Source organism: Gobius niger, assembly GCF_951799975.1.
Source record: "Gobius niger genome assembly, chromosome: 22".
Taxonomy (NCBI): domain Eukaryota; kingdom Metazoa; phylum Chordata; class Actinopteri; order Gobiiformes; family Gobiidae; genus Gobius; species Gobius niger.
This window is the reverse complement of record NC_136873.1, coordinates 18,631,921-18,652,336: the sequence shown is the minus strand read 5'-3', so window position 1 is coordinate 18,652,336 and position 20,416 is coordinate 18,631,921. Positions and strand designations below refer to the sequence as shown.

The following is a 20,416-nucleotide window of genomic DNA, read 5'->3' as shown; positions in this document are numbered from 1 at the left end:
GAACAGAGACAGACCTGCTCAGATGATGGAACTGTAAAAAAACAGCTTTAGAAAAAGGTGGAGACTCAAACCCAAAGTAAAACTCATTATTTGATTTATATTTATACACTTGTATATTGCTTGGTAGAGTTAATATATTTTGGGCAGAACTGTGAACTGTTACAGTGAGTTCTTGTCACAAAATAAAGTGCAAATATATATACATAATTATCGGTGTCATTATCGGTTATCGGTATCGGGACATGCAGAATTATCGGTTATCGGTTATCGGTTCAAATTGGCATTATCGTGCATCACTAACTTTATGTTTCCACTTGGCCTGCAGGGTCTCACCTTTTTATTTTATGAGGTTGTTTAATGTTCTAAAAGCTCCACACTCATGAACTCCTCAAGTCCGTGCTCCGAGTCTGCACCTGCAGGTCTGTGCCCCGGAGTTCACAAGTACATGTCTGCACTCTGAGAACTGAGGAACGGCCATGTCTCATACACAAATGAAAAAACAAAATAGTCAGTGTTTTTTAGATTGCAACAGTACAAAATCAAAAATACAATGAAAGCAAAAGTACACGGACCGGATAGGCCCAGTCAGTACAAAGATATTCACCATGAAATAAAAGTTCAGTGACTACAGTTACAACAATAGAATTCTCACCAGCACAAACTCAATGTTAAACGTCTCGCGAACTCGACCTATTTCTACCTGCCCAAGGCCTCAACTTTAAATGATGGGCTTTTTGGAATGTTTTGATGCCATGTGAATACAACATGTTGATTTTGAAATATGTCCAGAAGGATCAGGGAGGCTGTGGGCTCCTCCAGGCGTCTGCAACGACCCTCACGCTCTCCTCCTGCTGTCGCTGGACCAGGCCACAGTCGAGTCAGCCACTGGAGCTTAGTCAACTCCACACCTGAGTGTGGTGGGTCCACACCACACTCAGGCCTGCTGCTTCCATGCCTTTCCGTTCTCTGTTGATGGAAACAGCAGCAGTGGAGTCGCTCACACCTGGGCCCCACGAACTGAAACTTTTATGTTTGACTTTACTAATCCAGACAAATAAGCTTAAAGCTACACCGCATAGAATTCCACCCTAACAATAAAATTGAAATACAAGCTTTTATTTTATGACAGATATTTTCAGCTTTGAAAAATACCTCAAACAGCGGCTCAGCTCTCCTAAGACATGACATAACTTTACTGGGAGTGGGTGCGTCTCCAGCTCGTTTCCATGGAGATGTCGACTAAAGTCAGCAGAATTTGAGATTCAAACAGGTTAGGTTCTCATCCAAATCCATTCTTTGATTTCTCACTGCAGATTAGCATTTTCTGTCCAGCTGGTCATTAGGAGCATGTTTTGTACTGATGGCAACAGTATAGTCCAAAATGCTACGCAGTGTGCCTTTAAGTGCAGAGATCATTTTATGTAGGACTAAAAATAATGAATAGAGCCTTAACCGTTTTCAATAGAAATGTAAAGCTCATATTTTATTAACAGTAGCTAACCTAGCTGCTCACTCTCCTCTACAAACATTTATCAAGCGTTTTGTTTTGGCCAAAAACGTTGAAATTAACACAAAATCCATCTCATACGTTCCTGTCAGTCACTAATTACGCCTTTATCTGATTCAGCTGTGTCATGCGTTGCTCTGGCGACGCCACAGCGGAGCGATATCCCAGTGATTTAACTACCGGACTACGTGTGCGTTATACCAAAATAATGCACCAGCCAATCAGAATCGAGAATTCACCCAGACCATGGTATAAGTCTTATTACTTTATGTACCTATAAACTACAAATACATATTATTCCATTGTGTATCTAACCCATAGGTACAAGTTATTACACATTATTACAAAGCGCATTACATTGTACTCAATGTAGTTAGGAACAATGTATCAAGGTAGTGTTAGATTCTGTCTTTGTACCAAGAGCTACAGGTAAAAAGTAGAGCTACCTTGACTTTAGTAATATTTTAACTCATGTACACTTACATGAGTTAAAAAAAAGGTTCTTGTTCCTCTCTGAGTAAATCTTTAAGTGACAAAAGTTTCAGATATTCAGACATGTGAAATAGATGTAGTTGGTGGTTCATGACTTTTCCATGAGACCTGAAATGAGCTCAAATTGTTGCACAGTACTCACAGTACTCAAGTAGTTTTTTCTCTAAGTTCTTTTTACTTTTGCTTGAGTAATTATTCGGGAGACAACTTTTTACTTCTACTTCAGTCATATTTAAAAGTAACGTTACTCTTACTGTATTTACAGCGCTCTCCCAGACCACATACATCAATACTACTCACTATACGCTCTGTAAGTCTCTCCTTCTTCTTTTGGCTAATCCTGACCGCCCTTGAGTCCTTCACGTAAAACGTCACTCTCCTCCCTGAGCATTTGCAGCATTCCTTAACGACTTCCGAGGAATGAAGATCTGCAATAGCAGGCCTGCTGTCGCCAATGATATGAAATATATACCTCGAGCCTGTGTTTGGCTTGAGGTCAGATATGGCTATCCAGGCCCTGGCTGGCCTCGACTGTAACAGAAGAAAAGGAATATTCCCTTTGCGGACAGTCATTTATTCTGTCTGGCAGTTTGAGCATAACTGACCCCATGTGCAAAAACCTTCCCTATTAGGATTTATGCGTTTACATATATGTGCTGATTAATGCGTTTACATACATGTGCTAGTGGTTGGCTCTGGGTCAGACTGTCAGTTCTTGGTCACATCTGTGTTGTAAGTATAAATGTATAAATTAAATGACAACTAAAAGCAACCTGATTGTTAAGCCAACGTTTTTACTTCAGTTAAGAAATGGTTAAGGCTCTATTAACACAGCGCTTTTCCACCAACATTAGGGACCACTGAACCAGGGACCACTGACCACAACAACAGCAAGGTGGTCTACAACATGCAGGCTTTGGGTGCAGCTGAGACACATTTAAAGTTCTGTTTGCAGGAATGGACCAAAACTCCTCCCAACTATTGAGAAAAGCTTGTGGAAGGAAATCCAAAACGTTTGACCCAAGTTAAAAAATCACTCTCATTCTACTGGCATTTAGAAATATTGAAATCTGTGAGAAACAAATGCTAATTTGTCTTTTTATTTTTTTTAAGTGTATAGCCTGTGTGCTTTTCATCACATAATGTTTCCCAATGCTAAATGCCTTAATATTATATAGTCGTTTGCTGCCCCCTAGTGGACGGATTTAGTTTAGGTTGTGTTTTTTGCTACGTGCAGTCGGTAACAACGTGGCCAGACTCCAATAATGGACAACAGACCCGGAGCCCAGACAGATCTACCGTGAAAAGCGAATTCACCGTGATAGTGCGCCCTCTGCTGGTAAATACGGATATACGACGGTATTTAGTTCATGTTTTAGTTATATTGTTGGAATTATTTTGTGTAATTTAGTGTTGACATGTAACTTAGTTTACATGTACTATTATTTGGGTTATTTTATGAAATTACAACCGCACGTTTTACTCCAATATTTCATTGTATTTTGTAGGACAGGGCCTTTATTTGTTCAACAAGGAACAGAGACAATATTTTGGAACAAAATCACATTTTTATTGTGGTTACGGCCATTGCTGTAATCGGTAAAGAAAAGGAGAGAAATCATTGGGTTAATGATGTTAGCTTGCAGATGCAATAACAATGTAAAAAATCACATTTGTTTCCTAAATTCAGCAGCATCTTTCTGTCAACTTCACTAAAACAAAAGATCAACACTGATGTCATTAATGTGTAAAAATCAAATGTTGTAATTCTGGGCTAATAATGATAATAATAATAATACTACGGTCAAAACTAGTCTGGAATGACATATACATGCAACAATGTGCCATTAATAATGGTGCCATTATTTTATTTTATTTTAATTATATTTGCTGTTTATTTATCCAGGATAAAACTCTCAAGAGTGTCCAGGCCAAGATTCTTTCAAATTAAAATCTGCAATAATTTGCCACAGAAAGTAAAAAGTTCCCGTAATACATCATTATGAATAAATTATATATTTACTTTATAGCCTGCAATTGCATTTTTTGGGTAGCATGTAACTGGGATTATTTATTGATCACTAAATTACATCTAGCACGATTTCAAAATTGGTTCATAAGAAATAAAAAATAATGAAATAACTCGGTTAAAATTCTACTCACGTTCGTTGAGTTGATCAAATCAATCTTCCCAAGACCTAATACCGTCGTGTATCCGTCTTTACCAGGAGGGGGCGCACTATCACGGTGGATTCGCTTCACGGTATTTCTGCCTCGCCTCCGGGTCTGCAGGTTTCCCTCCTCCCAGCCCACGGTGCGGTTCAGGTGTCAGTGTCTCTTCAGCCTTGGACTATCTTAGTCCGTAAGTCACAAAATATTCATTTTGCAATACTAATACTTCCAAGAAATGTAAATTGTTGGAGTATTTCTTGTTGATTAGCAAAAGTGTTGGCTACTGTGTAGCATTTTGGTCATAAGCACATTAGGTGTATTTAAAACGTTAAAAAACATAATTAATTCATATTGTGCAATTGTGCATTATTTTCTGGTACATAGTCTGTACAATTTATTCATACACAATTGTATGTGTTTTGTTACAGTTTTACAAAACATTACTACTGCTTGAAGCCAGGAAAGACACAGGTACCATGCCATGGTAACTATGGCAAAAGCCTAGTTTTAGTAAAACAAAATCAACAATTGTAGCAATTTAGTGCAAAAAAAAAAAAAACCCATACACCTACAGCACCTCAGTAAGTAACTTTACCTCATTCGTTAACTCAAAGAAAATGCCACATTGGATTATTTTGAAAGTGTCAGTTCAGCATCAATTCTTTTTATAAGTCAGTTTTTAACATATACTGTTGTCGATGTTAACAACCTTTGCAATAAAAGTTGGAAAACTGTGAAAGTTGATGCTACAACGCTGTGTAATTGATAAACACCAAGACACCACAACAATGTTTCCTTAACTTTGCGAAAGGAGTGAAACAGCGCCCCCAATTTGACTCTGGTGGTCAAAAAGTGTACTGCATCCATATTTGCCATTGAGAATGAATGGAAGAGAGTTAGTATTAACCTAGGTCACTCTCTGGCGGGCCAACAGACCCCACTTTGGGCACCCCTGCTCTATGTGGCTGCACCACGAGCGAGTGGGTGTTAGAATTAGAATAAGAGGCCGAATGAGGCTGGTTCATTACAAGCAGCACTCGGAGCTGCTCTTCTATGACAACCTTCACATCATGTTCCTCTTTACATCGCGCTGCCTTGTCTTCTTCCTTTAGAATCATGACTAAATAAATGTCTCTCTTTCAGAAGTCAAGGTGCTCTCCGGCCTCATGGAGCACAAGCGCTGCCTTAGCAATAATCCCGGGTACAGCGATCAGCGGTCTAACGCCAATAACCACATAAATAAGGTTTAATATGAGCGGTCAAGCAAACGTCTACATTACTTTGGTCCAAGTGATCAGCGCTCACACCCCTGACACCAAAACAACAACAGTTTTCTATAAATAAACCACACAGGCCTTCAAGTGCCACAACACCAGGTCTGATGTGCGTTTTAAAGTGACCATGGTGTGTACGTGCGCTGTGCTGCGTTCACCTCCCCATGGATGAGGGGTATCAGCGGCGGTGGTTGTGATAAGCCTCGTGTTTCCTGTTTGCATAGTTGCTTTACAGCTCATTTAAAAAAAAAAAAGGGTTCATTTCACAAACAGGGCCCCAAGCAGACTCTTTAGTGCAGCTGTTCCGATAAACCACCCCCTCACTCCCCCGTAACCCCCCGCCTTCCACAGAAGTGGTCTGGGGAGAGCATGGGGAGGAGGCGGCACTACAACATCGCCATGTGAGAATGTGGCCTGATCTGTCAAAATCACAGGCCTGAGTAAACAGTGTCTGCCTAAACTATTACCACCCAGACATTGGTATTAGTTTTGACGCTCACAACCATCAGGATGAATCTTGGATCATTCCTCTTTACAAAACTGCTGCAGTTCAGCGAGATTCAGGCGGTGTACTTACTTATTCCCCCTCTCCTGTGAATGTTACATGTTATGGCAAATAAAAATACCAATGTAAATGTTTGGGTGGTATTAGTTCAGGCAGACACTGTTTAATCATTCCTGTGATTTTGAGGAGGATCAGACCACATTTAGTGACCAACTTAGTCAGAAATGTGAGAAAATCCAGACAGAGTACTCACTTTTCCCTCCCACTGTGCATCATCCAGGACGCTGAATGATATGTGTGACCAGGTCAGTGCCTCCCCTGCACTGAGCTGTGTAGTGTTTGCCCGTTGAATGCTGCCCAACAGCACCATCTTGTGGTCGCTTCTAAAATTGTTTTGTTGAAAAAATGAACCCAGCGCAGCCAAGAGCAGACCTTTGTTATGTTGTTGCTTTGGTTGGTGGTTTCGTTTGGTGAATTGCCCGTGAGTGTATTTATTTTAAATAATATTACTGGTTTATTTCAGTTAAGTTTATTCGGTCAATTTTATGACAAAAGATTTACCTTCAGTTAAGTATACTTCTTCGTAACATAACATACAAAATGACCGAAAAGGTATAGGCTGAAGCTTATTTTGCCTACCCTTGTTTTTTTAAACTTACAGTACGTGTTTTTGTTAACTTTCTAACATAACATCAGACATTCAAAAGGATTTTATTTTATTATATATATATATATATATATATTTTAAAGTAAGTTGACAGTAAACAAACTAGTAACCAGAATGAAGGCATTTTTCAAGTATAATACTTTTATACATTCTCTTTAGGTGGAAGAGAGAGGGACATGATGTGAGATCCTCTGTACAGTCATTCCAGAGATCGACCCCTTTAATGGAAACACACAATCTCCTGGTGTTTGTTTGAAATGTTTTCTTTACAAACATCTCCTCTGAGCTCAGACCGGCTCTGTCTGAGGGTGAACATATTTTGTAGTGTTTGTGACACAAGTGTATTTTTTACTTTGAACATCATTTTTATTGTGTACAAATCTACTAAATCATAGAATTTCAATGTTTGCAGGTTTATGAACAGGGAATGGGTTGGTTGGTTGTAGGTTGAGAATGTGATGAGTCTTATTGCCTTTTTTTGTAGGGTGAACATTTTTTTTGTGTTTGATTTATAGGTGTTTCTAATTTCTAAACAATAAGTGATATATGGCATGATTAATGAGTTATATATAAGAATAAAGCTCTCTTTGTTTAAAATATATCTTGATTTATATAATATTGCTATTGCTTTTGATAATTTCATTCATATTATTAATCTGTGACTTCCAATTTAGATCATGATCAATTATAACTCCGAGAAATGTGTTTTCATAAGCTCGTTCTAAAGGCAGATTGTTGAGCATTAGGTTTACTTGGCTGTCAATTTTTCGGTTCGAGAAAATCATAAATTTTGTTTTCTTTATATTTAAAGACAATTTATTAATATCAAACCAGACTTTGAATTTATGTAACTCTCTCTCCACCATTTCTAGGAGTTGGTTTAGATCGTCACCAGAACTGTACAAGTGCAATTTTCTGTTGCCTATGATATTTAAACTGTTTGACAAATGATTTGTGGCTTAGTTTAGTTTAGTTTTTGTTTATTTGTTTATTTGAGCAGGTGAAATTCTGCTCAAAAGGAGCGGCCAAAGCAAAAGCTTAAACGCCCACTCCGAATCATTACAATAAAAATGTATATTACAACAATAGTACAAAAGAACGAATGTTGCAAGTACAAAGTACGAGAGCCTCGAAACACAGCATGCACACGTTCAATACATTTTAAAGCTTGTATTTAACTGGTCATTTGTTGAATTATCAACGTCAGGAGGTCATATTTACTGAAATCAAAAGTTATTTCAATCCCAAAAAAATCTTAACAGGTCAAGTTACATTTTAACACAGGAGCCCTTCTTTGAGCAGCTTCACAACACTTTAATCCAGTAAACTTGTGAAATTAAACTTGAAATTGTACATTATTTTTACCTTTACACTGAAATACAATTTGCATAATCATTTGGAAGGCGATGTAATTGACATGCGTTTGAAACAGAAAGCATGTTAGGGCCGTGAAGCACTGCCCTTGTACCCACAGAGAGGGGCCAAAAGTGTGGTCTGGTCCGTGAATATAAAAGACCGGTCTGGACCATTCTGGGCCATGACCTCTAGAGGCGCTGTGCACTGGTCCGAGTGGTCCGGACCAGGCAGGGACCGGTTCCTGAGAAGGTCTTTGGGCTGTGGACTATGTGTGGGAGGAGTGCTGTTGAGTGGTCTCTCTCAATATTTTTTGTTATTGTTGAGGAAAACTAACGATTTGCTTGGGAAGATTTTTTTTCTTTTCAAATTCATGTTATTATTCCGTGTGGTTTACAACATTATTTCTGTTTTATACAATGCTCTATATTCAACTGAAACAAGCTAAAGCTGCTAGAGGATGGTGGTTCGAGCCTCACATGGAGAATCTCTTATGGTTTGGAAATAGAACAGCATTTTGAACAGTTTATGATCATTTCTTTGTATCATTAACAGCAGTATAGTTATTCATAATTACATGTAAGTTTAATACATTACAAACATGCATTTATTTAGTGGATTAATATTTTTGGAGGACTTATGACATCATAGGTGCCGATCTTCCCAGTGGGTGCTCAGTCAAAAAAAAAAAAAAGACAGAGATAGGACTTTGGATTGATCTCAAAAGGTCACGGTTATAAATCCGACGTCCGACCTATGGAGCTAAACGAGCGGAGTGCTCAAAGATTTGAGTGAGCGCTCCATAGTTATCATATATGTTCACTGGCCTCTGGACATTGGACCGGTCTCTGGTCTCTGCACAGCTCCCCTGTTTTCCGTTTTGCCTGATGAATGAACAGAGAGACTTCATGCCTGTGCGTAAAGTCTGATCATCCCCATTCTCTTTGAATAAGGCCATATTCTTACATTAATAAAACAGCGGCGCAAACACTGCTCAATACCATTCAGTCGCAGGGGCCTCCCCCACTTTACCCCCATTCAGTTCATTCATTTACTGTGGACAACTTTGAACATCTTTGAACATCTTTGAACACCTGTCATTCACAAGTCACAACAAAATCCCAATTCTATAGTAAAGCAACAGAAACGCAAATACTTACTTACTTTCCCTGTTACTTTTACTTTAGAGCAGTGTTAATTTCGTCGACAAAAATATTTAGTCTTAATTTTAGTCAAAGTGATATTTTTGACGACTAAAATTGGACTAAAACTAAATTAAAAGTTTCTCATGAGACTAAAACTATGACTAAAATGTCCAGATATTTTAGTCGACTAAAATAAGACTAAATAAAAATGAAAAGGAGAGACTAAAATCATCCAAACTTCTATTGACCGTCTGAAAGAGCCTCAGATCATGTAAATTCTCTGCCAAAGGATCAGCTCTGAGCTTTGTTCATGTGGAGCAGCTCCATGAAACAGAGGAACAAGATTAAATATAATTATAATGAATATTATCAATGCAAAGTCGACTAAATTCGTCTTAAATTTAGTCGACTAAATTTACTTACAATTTTAGTCGACTAAAACTAGACTAAAATCGAATTACATATTCGTCAAAAGACTAAAGCTAAAACTAAATTAAAATATGTTGTCAAAATTAACACTGTTATAGAGTAATTCAGCTACTAAGTTACTTTTTGGAACAAGTAGTGAGTAACTATAACTAATTACTTTTTAAAGTAACATTCCCAACACTGAAGAAATGCAGTGACAACTAGAAACACATCAGCTATTTACCTTTACCGAAGCCCCGCAGAGCCTGAAGTTACTGCTGTCGTCACTAAAGGATGAGAAGATCAAAGATTGTTTGTAGGAATTAAGTAGGAATTCTGTGAAAAACATGAACAGGTTCCAGGTGACGCTGCTGCGGCCTGTGTTCTTTTTGTTGTGCTGTGTTACGGCGTTTGGCAAGGGCCCGCTCACGCCTTCTCTCCGCCCCATATGTTCTAATCTCGTTGTGCCTTGTTTATTATGTTAATGCTGCTGTTGGAGTCCTCGTCCCTTATTGGTGGATTGGTTTCCTTCCCTGATGGTGGTTCGTTGATCCTCCCCGGATATTTGATTGGTACAGCGCCTCTACACCTCTCCAATCACCTGGTCCCACCTATCAACACGGAGGACCAATAAAAGTGCCTCTCATCTGTGGTTCGAGGCGGCTGGGACTCAATAGTGCAGCTCGCCTTAGACCTGGTTGTGTCTCTTGTGTGTGTACCGAATATTGTAAATTTGTGAGACACTAGATTAGTGAATTTGTTGTATCTGTTTGTTTTTCGTTTGAACTATTTTTGTACTCCCTTTAGAGCCTACTTTAGTTATTATTATTTACCTCACATACCAAAAATAAATTGTAAACTTTCTTTTACCCACCGACATCTTGGGTTTTATGTTACTTCCCTTCACCTTAGAGAAGCAGGACGTAGTATGCTGTTTAAGGATTTTCTCCTGAACGATACTTTTTTATACACATTACTTTAATTCAATTAAAATAACATAGGTATCAAAAAAGGTACCGTTAAGGCACCGTATCGAAAAGCAGATATTGTTATTGTAGTGGTACCAGCCCTAGTCCTGCCTCATAGAAACTACAAGGACCACTGGTCTCTATCAGGAGTCTGGTCTGGTCTGTGGCAAAAATTCAACAATAAGTGACAAAAATTCAACAAAAAGTGGCAAAAATTCAACAAAAAGTGGCAAAAATTAAAGGAAATAAAGGTAAAATAAAGGATCAGTCTGGACCATGACAGGATTGACCTCTACAGGCACTGTGCACTGGTCTGTGACTGGTCCGAGTGGTCCGGGCCAGGGAGGGACCGGTCCTGACTGGTCCGGACCACTCGGACCGATCCAATCCAGCTTTATTTATAATGTACTTTCAAAATACCAGGGTTGGCCAAAGTGCAGTACACACATCATAAAAACAACAACACAACACAACAAGTGATACAAAAAAGATTTAAAAATATATATACAATCAGTGCAATAAATTGAACCATATACAGCGCAAAACCAACAGAACACAATAAATCAATGCTAAAAGTGAATCAAAACTTAAAAGCGGAAAAAAACCTTGGCGAGTTGATGTGTACCTGTCTGGTCTGTGTGCCCGTGGAGGAGTGTGGTCACTTCTAACTTCACCCCCGTTTGGAGCCATAGGAATATACTGGGAGAGGCGGAATGCAAACAACATCTTTGGTCGCTTGACTGAGCGCACACACAAAGACCAGACAGGTACGCATCAACTCGTCTAAGCTCAGGTAAGAACAAATCACAGTATGGAAAAAGCCAGTGCAAGGATTTCAGAATTGGCGAGATGTGCACGTTTATGGTGCCGGTTAAAAGCCGAGCGGCTGCATTTTGAGCTGTAGCCGAGTCAGCAATTTGTGGCTGATCCCAAAATAGAATTAAAATCTTAAAATCATGTTTGGAGAGGGCAGGTTTTACTCTCACAAGCTGGCTCAATTGAAAAAAAGCTTGATGAGTGCACACAGCGCCCCGAGAGCTCATCTTGTATATTCACAGACTAGACCACACTTTCAGCTGACCCCGCCTCCAGACCCCCCCTCTCCCTGGCTGGCAGTGCGGGAGGAGCCTGTGTCTTTCTCCTGCCATGTGGGATGCAGCCTCTTGATGATGCTCTGGTGGAGAAGGCTCTGCTGAAGTGGCCCCGGAGCTGACGACAGACGAGACAGACGCTGCGAAGATGCTCTGAGGACAGCAGGATGGTTTCCCCCCCGGAGCGACCATGGAGCTCATCTACACTTACCTCAAGGTTCACCTGCTGCTGCGTCTCAGTGCTCCGCTTTGGCTCATCGACGGTGAGGAACTTTTCACACGAGATTTATGACAACATGGTGTCTCTAGATCAGTGTTTGAATCATATCTTAAAGCAGTAAAAGCCATGAGTCGAGCTTTTGCTGCTTTTGTACTGGCACAGGTCAGTTCCTTCTGACGCTCGGCGACTCTGGAAGTAGGATCTATAATAAAGTTCACGGTGGCTCTATATTTTTGTCCATCAGAATCTTACACTCGTGAATGAGAACAGGTTCTGCTGAGTTTAAGCCTCTGGAACACACTTTATTTAACCTGGACGTCCCATCGAAATTCAGAACCTCTTTCTACCAGAGAGACATGAAATAATACGTTTAGACTTTAAACTGTGCCTTTGTGTGAACGAGTGAGTGAGTGAGTGATGGGGGGACTGGCTTCTATCAGTCTACCCCAGGGCAGCTGTGACTGCGTCAGCGACTGGCCACCTCTGAGTGTGGAGTGAATGAATAATGGACTGTAAAGTGTCTTCGAGTGTCCTGAACTTTGTGCTTATTTTGGATGGATGCTATTTTGAACTTGAAGTAAAATTGTGTTAAAGGTAACATTTTGGACTATACTGTTGCCATCAGTACAAAACATGCTCCGAATGACCAGCTCCACAGACAATGCTATTTCTGCAGTGAGAAATCAAAGAGTGGATTTGGATGGGAACCTAGCCTGTTTAAATCTCAAATTCTGCTGACTTTAGTCGACATCTCCATGGAAACGAGCTGGAGACGCACCCACTCCCGGTAAAGTTCTGTCATGTCATAGGAGAGCTGATCCGCTCACAGCAAAATGACATGTTTGTTTGAGGTATTTTTCAATGCTGAAAATATCCGTCATAAAATAAAAGCATGTATTTAAATTTTATTTTTTGGGTAAAATTCAACGCAGTGTAGCTTTAAGGGCACATTATGCAACTATGTGGAAAATTTGTGTGCATTTGACCTTGTAGTGACCCAGTGGCTGTATGAGGGGTCAGCATGGCGCCTCTACTTTCCATCACCGTGGTCTCTAGGACGCTCCATGACCAGTTGTTTGGAAGGTTTTCACTGCTGACCAGAAAACCTACAAAGCATTTGATCCTGGAGCGTTGTAGAGATCGACCTGACTTAAAGTAAATACATAGCCGTGTTAATTTTGACAACATATTTTAATTTAGTTTTAGTCTTAGTCTTTTGACAAAAATGTAATTCGATTTTGGTCTAGTTTTAGTCAAAAAAACATCTTCAGTTTTAGTCTAGTTTTAGTCGACTAAAATTGCAAGTAAATTTCCATCCATCCATCCATTTTCTTCCACCCGTTGCCGGGTCGTGGGGGCAGCCGTCCGAGCTGCCCAAATCACATTGCACCAGCCGCTATGGCTCCTCCTGCAGGTGGTGGCTCCACAGAAGGACGGCCTCATGATTATCCGGGCCTGTTGGTCTCTCATAAGGAGCTTCTGATCCGCTCTTTGTCTGACCTGTCACCTAGGATCTGTTTGCTCTGGGAGACCCTACCAGGGGCACGAAGCCCCCGACAACAGAGCTCCTAGGATCATTCGGGTGCTCAAACCCCTCCACCACATTAAGGTGTCGGTTCCATGAGGGGGCAAGTAAATTTAGTCGACTAAATTTAAGACGAATTTAGTTGACTTTGCATTGATAATATTAATAATCATATTTAATCTTGTTCCTCTGCTTCATGGAGCTGCTCCACATGAACAAAGCTCATAGCTGATCCTTTGGCAGAGAATTTACATGATCTGAGGCTCTTTCAGACGGTCAATAGAAGTTTGGATGATTTTAGTCTCTCCTTTTCATTTTTATTTAGTCTTATTTTAGTTGACTAAAATATCTGGACATTTTAGTCATAATTTTAGTCTCATGAAAAACTTTTAATTTAGTTTTAGTCCAATTTTAGTCGTCAAAAATAACAGTGACTAAAATTAAGACTAAATATTTTAGTCGACGAAATTAACACTGCTACATACAAGGTCAAATACGCACAAATATCAACTCTTTTTTTGCATAATGTAGCTTTAAAGTGATGTCTTTTTAAAAAATATTCTGTAGACTGCCCGTTTCTCACTCTCACTGTGGATGTGTGCTGACCTTTAGTCCAGACGGTGAAAATGTGGCATTCAAAAGATAAATCACACACATTAAAAGAAGAGAAAAAACCTTAATTGCCTTTTTTTTTAGTTTTGAACGATAAACACCAATATCTTTGTTGTATTTCCTAACTCGTTTCCCCTCTGGGCTGCCATGAGAGATGCTCAGTGTATCTTGAATTTGGTTTGTATAATGCTCAATGGATCTTAAACAGCTCGTCTTTTCAGCACGTCCATGCTTTGAATTTCAATGACGCGATTGTGAGGTGACATCATAGCTGGGGGGCAGAGTGGCTGATTAGAGAGGGAGCCTGACAATACTCCTCCAGTGACCCGTGAGCGTGCGGGAGGGGTGGGGGCACCTGTGGGTGTTGAGGATCCGTTATTGGACAAAGACACGTTGAAGTGGCGGCTTTAAAGGGACTAGATATGGCCTTATCACGGCTCAAACAGTGGTACAGGCGGAGACGGGCCAGCAGCGTGCATCAGGCCACGGACGCGTCAGGTGTCCCGCGGGTGTCGCTTTGAGAGCCTAAAGATAGAGACACAAAGAGCAAAAGAGGGAATTAGCATTTGAAAGAGCTTACATGCAGTGGGAGGGAGGGAGAGGGGGGCTCAGGGAGGGCTCTGACAAGCAACAGGCCGTCGATTGCACTCCATGATGCTCTGAGACATGACACAGTGCTTACTTTCAGCACACGCACAGGGAGATGGAACTCACACTGTCATGTACTCACCTACCGTAAATTCTCTAATACTGGCCTGTATTCCATTAGCGGCCGGGTCTCTGACAGAGGCCGGGTTCGCGGCTGGCGGAGGCAAATTAAAGCCGGTCTCTAAAACAGGCCGGGGCTTTTATTAGAAACTATAGCGGTAGAAATATTCCCCATGTTAGGAATTTGTCTCATACTCGTGTAAATGAAAACTCACGTGCAGGAAGTAAACAAACGGGAACCCGGGCCGATGGGGACGCTGCGGAGGAGCTGATCCGAGTGTAACTTTGACACAGATTTAGCCACTTTTCAAACCTCCAGTGACTATTTGTGGAAACAGGGGGAGAGTTTTGTGAACCTCCAGGGTTTTAATAAAGTCACCATCGCGTCTTCAAAGCACGTCCAGCTGCAAAATAACTCCTCCCATCAGCGCGAGCGTCTCGTCTTCTCTCGGGTCAGTCTCATGATCGATCACAAACACAAACGCTCCATCTAAACTCGCCTTTTACACAAGATAACAATAAATAATCCGGTCCGCGGTAAAAACGAAACAGAAACCTGCAGTGACATTGATGTCAATGTTCCGCTAACAGCAACGAAACACTTCCTGTTGTCCAGACAAAATAAAAGGCGTCAATGTTCCAGCCGCTGAGAGAGGGTTTGAAATGTTAATTAATAAATGAACCTAATATTTTATGTGCAAATGGACACAAATGTCGTTTTTCTTCATTTTCCTGGTCGTCGGTTTTCAATTAAAGTTCTGTCTCTAATTGTGGCCTGGTTCCAATAAAGGCCTGGTCCTAGATGCCCTTGAGTAAATTAAGGCCACGGCCTATATTAGAGCATTTACGGAATACACTATGTAGGAATTGATTATTCAGTACGACATTATTATTATTCCATTGTGATGTTGCTATGACCGTCCAACTGACTGCCTGCTGTAATTTGGAGCTAAATTGATTTGGACAAGACATGCTGGGAGAAGAAGAGCAGCGGTCAGAGAAGTCGAGTTTCCTGGGGATATGAAGCAAATATGAATCAGTCGGACAAACACAAAGTGCACATGTTACAAAGGCCAGTTTGGACATGTTTGAATTGTGTCATGGTGCCTGGCGGAGTGACCACCACTTTTGGCTCGATGTGCGTGACGTCATTAAAGTACTTGCAGTGTAAGTGTGGTATTACAAGTTTACTGGCTGAGAGAAACACATTATGTCCCAGCCCTGCTCTATCTGTTTAGGCTTTTATTATGTGCACCTCCACAAACCTGCTCTGAAATGCATGTGGCACTTATACTTCACAGTTCATATTTAATCCAGCACACTCCTAGATGTTTTCAAATTGTGCACAGTGAACAACATCTGGAATTTAATCATCAATTGCAAATATAATTGCAAAATGAAAATTGATCATTATATAAGATACCGTAAATGCTCTAATATAGGCCAGGGCCTTTATTTACTCAAGGGCATCTAGGACCAGCCTTTTATTGGAACCAGGCCACAATTAGAGACAGGCCTTTATTTCTATTTAAGCAAGACGGACAACCAGGAAAATGAGGAAAAACGAGATTTGTGTCCATTTGCACCTAAAATATTAGGTTCATTTATTAATTAACATTTCAAACCCTCTCCCAGCGGCTGGAACATTGACGCCTTTTATTTTGTCGGGACAACAGGAAGTGTTTTGTTGCTGTTAGCGGAACATTGACATCAATGTCACTGCAGGTTTCTGTTTCGTTTTTACCGTGGACCGGATTATTTGTTGTTATCTTGTGTAAAAGTTGAGTTTAGACGGAGCGTTTGTGTTTGTGATCGATCATGAGACTGACCCGAGAGAAGACGAGACGCTCGCGCTGATGGGAGGAGTTATTTTGAGGCGTGGGACTGACCTGCACACGGAGCAGCTGGACGTGCTTTGAAGACGCAATGGTGACTTTATTAAAACCCTGGAGGGTCACACAACATTTGTTGCCCTGTTTCCACAAATAGTCACAGGAGGTTTGAAAAGTGGCTAAATCTGTGTCAAAGTTTTGCTCGGCCCGGGTTCCCGTTTGTTTACTTCCTGCACGTGAGTTATCTTTTACACGAGTATGAGACAAATTCCTAACATGGGGAATATTTCTACCGCTATAGTTTCTAATAAAAGCCCTGGCCTGTTTTAGAGACCGGCTTTAATTTGCCTCCGCCAGCAGCAAACCCGGCCTCTGTCAGAGACCCGGCCTCTGTTCAACAGCCCATAAATACATAAAAAACGGATAATGCTAACTTGATGCTACATGCTAGCATCGGGCTAATGCTAACAGTTAGCTAGAGCGAGAAAATATCCATATGGGCCCGATTTACACTTGACTTTATTTATGTGTGATAAATAAGTTCATGTTCTACCAGAAAATGGCTTAAAAGAGTGAAAAATTGTGTTTCTCTGAAGATTCTATTTTCCCCCTCGGCGAAGCCACGCCCCCTTCTATGACAAGATGCCGTCTGTATCTATACAGCACAAAGAGGTATCTTATATATAGCACAAAGTATTTCAGTCCTAGTGCAGGTGGTTGATAAAGTGATGCGGATACAGAGATTATTGCATGTAGTAGACCAGTGGTTCCCAACCCATTCCAAAAACTATGGCCACTACAAATGTTTAAAATAATGAATGCTAAAAATAATTTCAAACAAACTGCAATTTCTTATATTTGATGATTTTTACTCATGACCCTTTGACCAAACAAAGCTCTGAGCCTCTGCAATCCCAGAACCGCTGTAATGACTGGATAGTCTAGTGCAAAGTTACCTACTCCTACAGTGTGCAGGAAGGAGTGAGCCCGGTGTCCAGAGCACCAGCAGAATGAGCCACTACATCTACAATATGTTCACTAACCTCAGGAAATAGAATTCAAGAGACAGTGGAATATTTATGGATGAATATGAGGGGTTCAGCTCTCACGGTTCAGTTCACGGTGCAGGACCCACGGTTTGGTGCATCACGGTGCAAGTACAATCTAAAAAATAATACGCTGGTATGGAAATGAAATAGCCTAATTATAGTTATTAGACAGTATTTATAATCTTAGAATGAAATGGGCAATGCTTTCAAAGCTGCTTCATAATGAAATGTACCTCTGGGCTCACAATACCTGAAAGCAAAGTAGAAAACAAATGGTACAGCAGCAAAGGAAAAAAAAAAAAGCTAAGCAGTGCAGGCCATGCACTCGTTCAGTGGTAGTTTCATTTTCACTTTCCGCACACGGAGGCTGAAGCACTCGGAGCAGCGCGGCTGATTTGAAGCTCGTGTTTTGACAGTTGTTGGACAACTTTCTGCGTGTACTTTTGTTCGGAGACAAAGCTTTGGAAACGGAATACGGCCAGGATTGGATCTTACGCATGTGTCTGCACTTCTGACATTACGCAGCACTGGATCTATAATGAACCACAGCCACGGTCACTGCAGGAGAGACTTAAACAAAGACACGCAGATGTCATGTGTGTTGGAGGATGTCACTGTACCTGCGCTGAGCGTCTACAGCTGCAGTTTAGCTGTGAGTGACGATGACACACATCGCCCTGTTTGGATGCGCGCACGCACACACACACACACACATGCACACACACGCACACACACACGCACACACACACGCACACACACACACACACGCACACGCACACGCACACGCGCACACGCACACACACACGGCTGTCAGATCTCATGCACTCGCGTTGTTGTGACGCCGGGTTGTCCTCGGACAGCAGCACAGTAATGCACCACAGTCCATTTTGACCCCTGGCCAATGCCTGCGGGCGGAGGGAATTCTGGGAAATAAACATGGCGGCGCCCTTATGGAGCTTAAGCCCCGCCCTATGCTATCGCCAACACATTTGGTGTCAAGACAGAGCACCTTTTGCAACACTCACCACTCAGATGTAGTGACAATCAGAAAAAGATTATTGTTGTTAATCCTGACTCAACACAATGTCCATGGAGGCAGTTTAGTCCAGCAGCAACTTGTGGCCCGTGCATGGTGTCCAGCAGTCCTCTTGTTTCAACTGAATAAAAACCTTCTTTCTCTCGTTGACATTTTCTTGTGAATGGATTCACAAGAATCTATGCTGGAGTTATTTTATTTTTAGGGTTACACGGCCTCATCAGTGAACAAGACTGTTTGAAAATGAGTCTTCATGTATTTCTGAGCCACTACAGCTGTTTCTGCTCGTCTTGTATTGTATTAGTACTTTTCAAGTACATAATGTATTGGGACACGAGACCCTCAGGATTAGGGCTTACGGTTTGGGTTAGAGTATCAATCAATACATCAATCAAACTTTATTTCTAAAGCGCTTTTCATACCGAAGGGTCTCACAAAGTGCTTTACAGGACTTTAGGAATAACTAGGAGACCCCTGCCGGAGGAGCGAAGGGGCCGTGAAGGTTCGTAAGGTAAAAGCAGTTCTGAAAGATAAGAAGGACCAAGACCATTAAGACATTTAAAAACCATTAAAAGAACTTTCAAATCTATCCTGAAACACACGCGGAGCCAATGCAGCGATTCTAAAACCGGTGTAATGTGGTCCCGCCTCCTGGTCTTCGTTAGGACACGAGCTGCTGTAAACCTGAGATCCTCTTTTTGGGAAGAGCAGAGAGCAGGGCATTAAAGTAGTGGTGGACTGGTGATAAAAGCATGCATGAGCGTCTCCGTGTTGGCCCGAGAGAGAATGGGGCGACTCTGACTATGTTCTTTAGATGGTAAAAACCATCTTTGTGATATTCTTAATGTGTGGAATAAACGGCAGCTCAGAGTCAAAGGTCACACCAGGTTCTTCACCTGTGAGGAAGGATTCATAGACAGTGACTGTAGTTTGGGTAAAAGTCTCTCTCTCTGGGCCTTAGGGCCGATGATTAACATTTCAGTTATGTCTTATTACATTATGCACCTACAAACTGCTGATCCATAAACATACATTATTCCATTGTGTATCTAACCCACAGGTACAACAAGTTATTACAAGTTGTTACACAGCACATTACATAGTACTAGTTAGGTACAATGTATCAAGGGTTGCTCGTCCTTTTTCATTAATTTTTCCCTTAAATGACAACCTGAGACACAAAGCCATCCATGAGTTTCATTTTATTTATTTATTTACCCTTATGACACTGAAATACCATTTGCATAATGCTTTGGGATGCAGTGTACTCTTGAGAAAGCGGTCTGTGGAACTGGCTGCCACACGAGCACACGGGAAGTGTAATTGCGTGCTTGGACATGTTTTATCGCCACACTTGAACTGATTGGGCGCAGAATGGCCACTCCAGGGCTGATTTCGCTGGAGAATGATCATCCCCGAGGAGCATTGCCTCTTTACAGCTTTGTGTTTGCCACACTCCATCAGACGCTGCCTGATGGAGTGGCCTGTGCTGCTTTCAAGGACTTTTCAGATGTACAAAAAAAGGAACAAATGTGTTGTTTTGTTTCACCCATTCAAATATCCTCCTGACTACCAGGGAAACAAATGTTGTCCACTCACCTTTTTTTTTTAAATCCCCCAATCTTTGTAAGGTTATTAGAAGAGTGAAAAACATTTTTGAGATATCATGCGTCCAGTACAGTGGATATACGAAGGCCATACTTTACTTGTGAAACTGAACCTTGGTGGCAAAGTTAGTCCCAAAGAAAATGGCAAAAAGTCAACATTAGAATCCAAAACACTGCCCATCATCACTCATGTGTTGTTTTGTTAGAATGACACTTCACAAAGCAGTTCCTCTTCATGGAGAGGC

At 41.1% G+C, this 20,416-nt stretch overlaps 1 protein-coding gene across 1 annotated transcript in view; it reads left to right on the top strand.

Moving 5' to 3' along the window:
- Positions 1-11,710: 11,710 nt before the first annotated feature.
- crb1 (crumbs cell polarity complex component 1) overlaps positions 11,711-20,416 on the top strand; it is a 48,061-nt gene continuing 39,355 nt past the window's right edge. Inside the window, exon 1 of the mRNA XM_079580919.1 lies at positions 11,711-11,845. Within this exon, the coding sequence (XP_079437045.1) occupies positions 11,773-11,845 (73 nt within the window). The 5' untranslated portion in view covers positions 11,711-11,772. The remainder of the gene's footprint in view (positions 11,846-20,416) is intronic.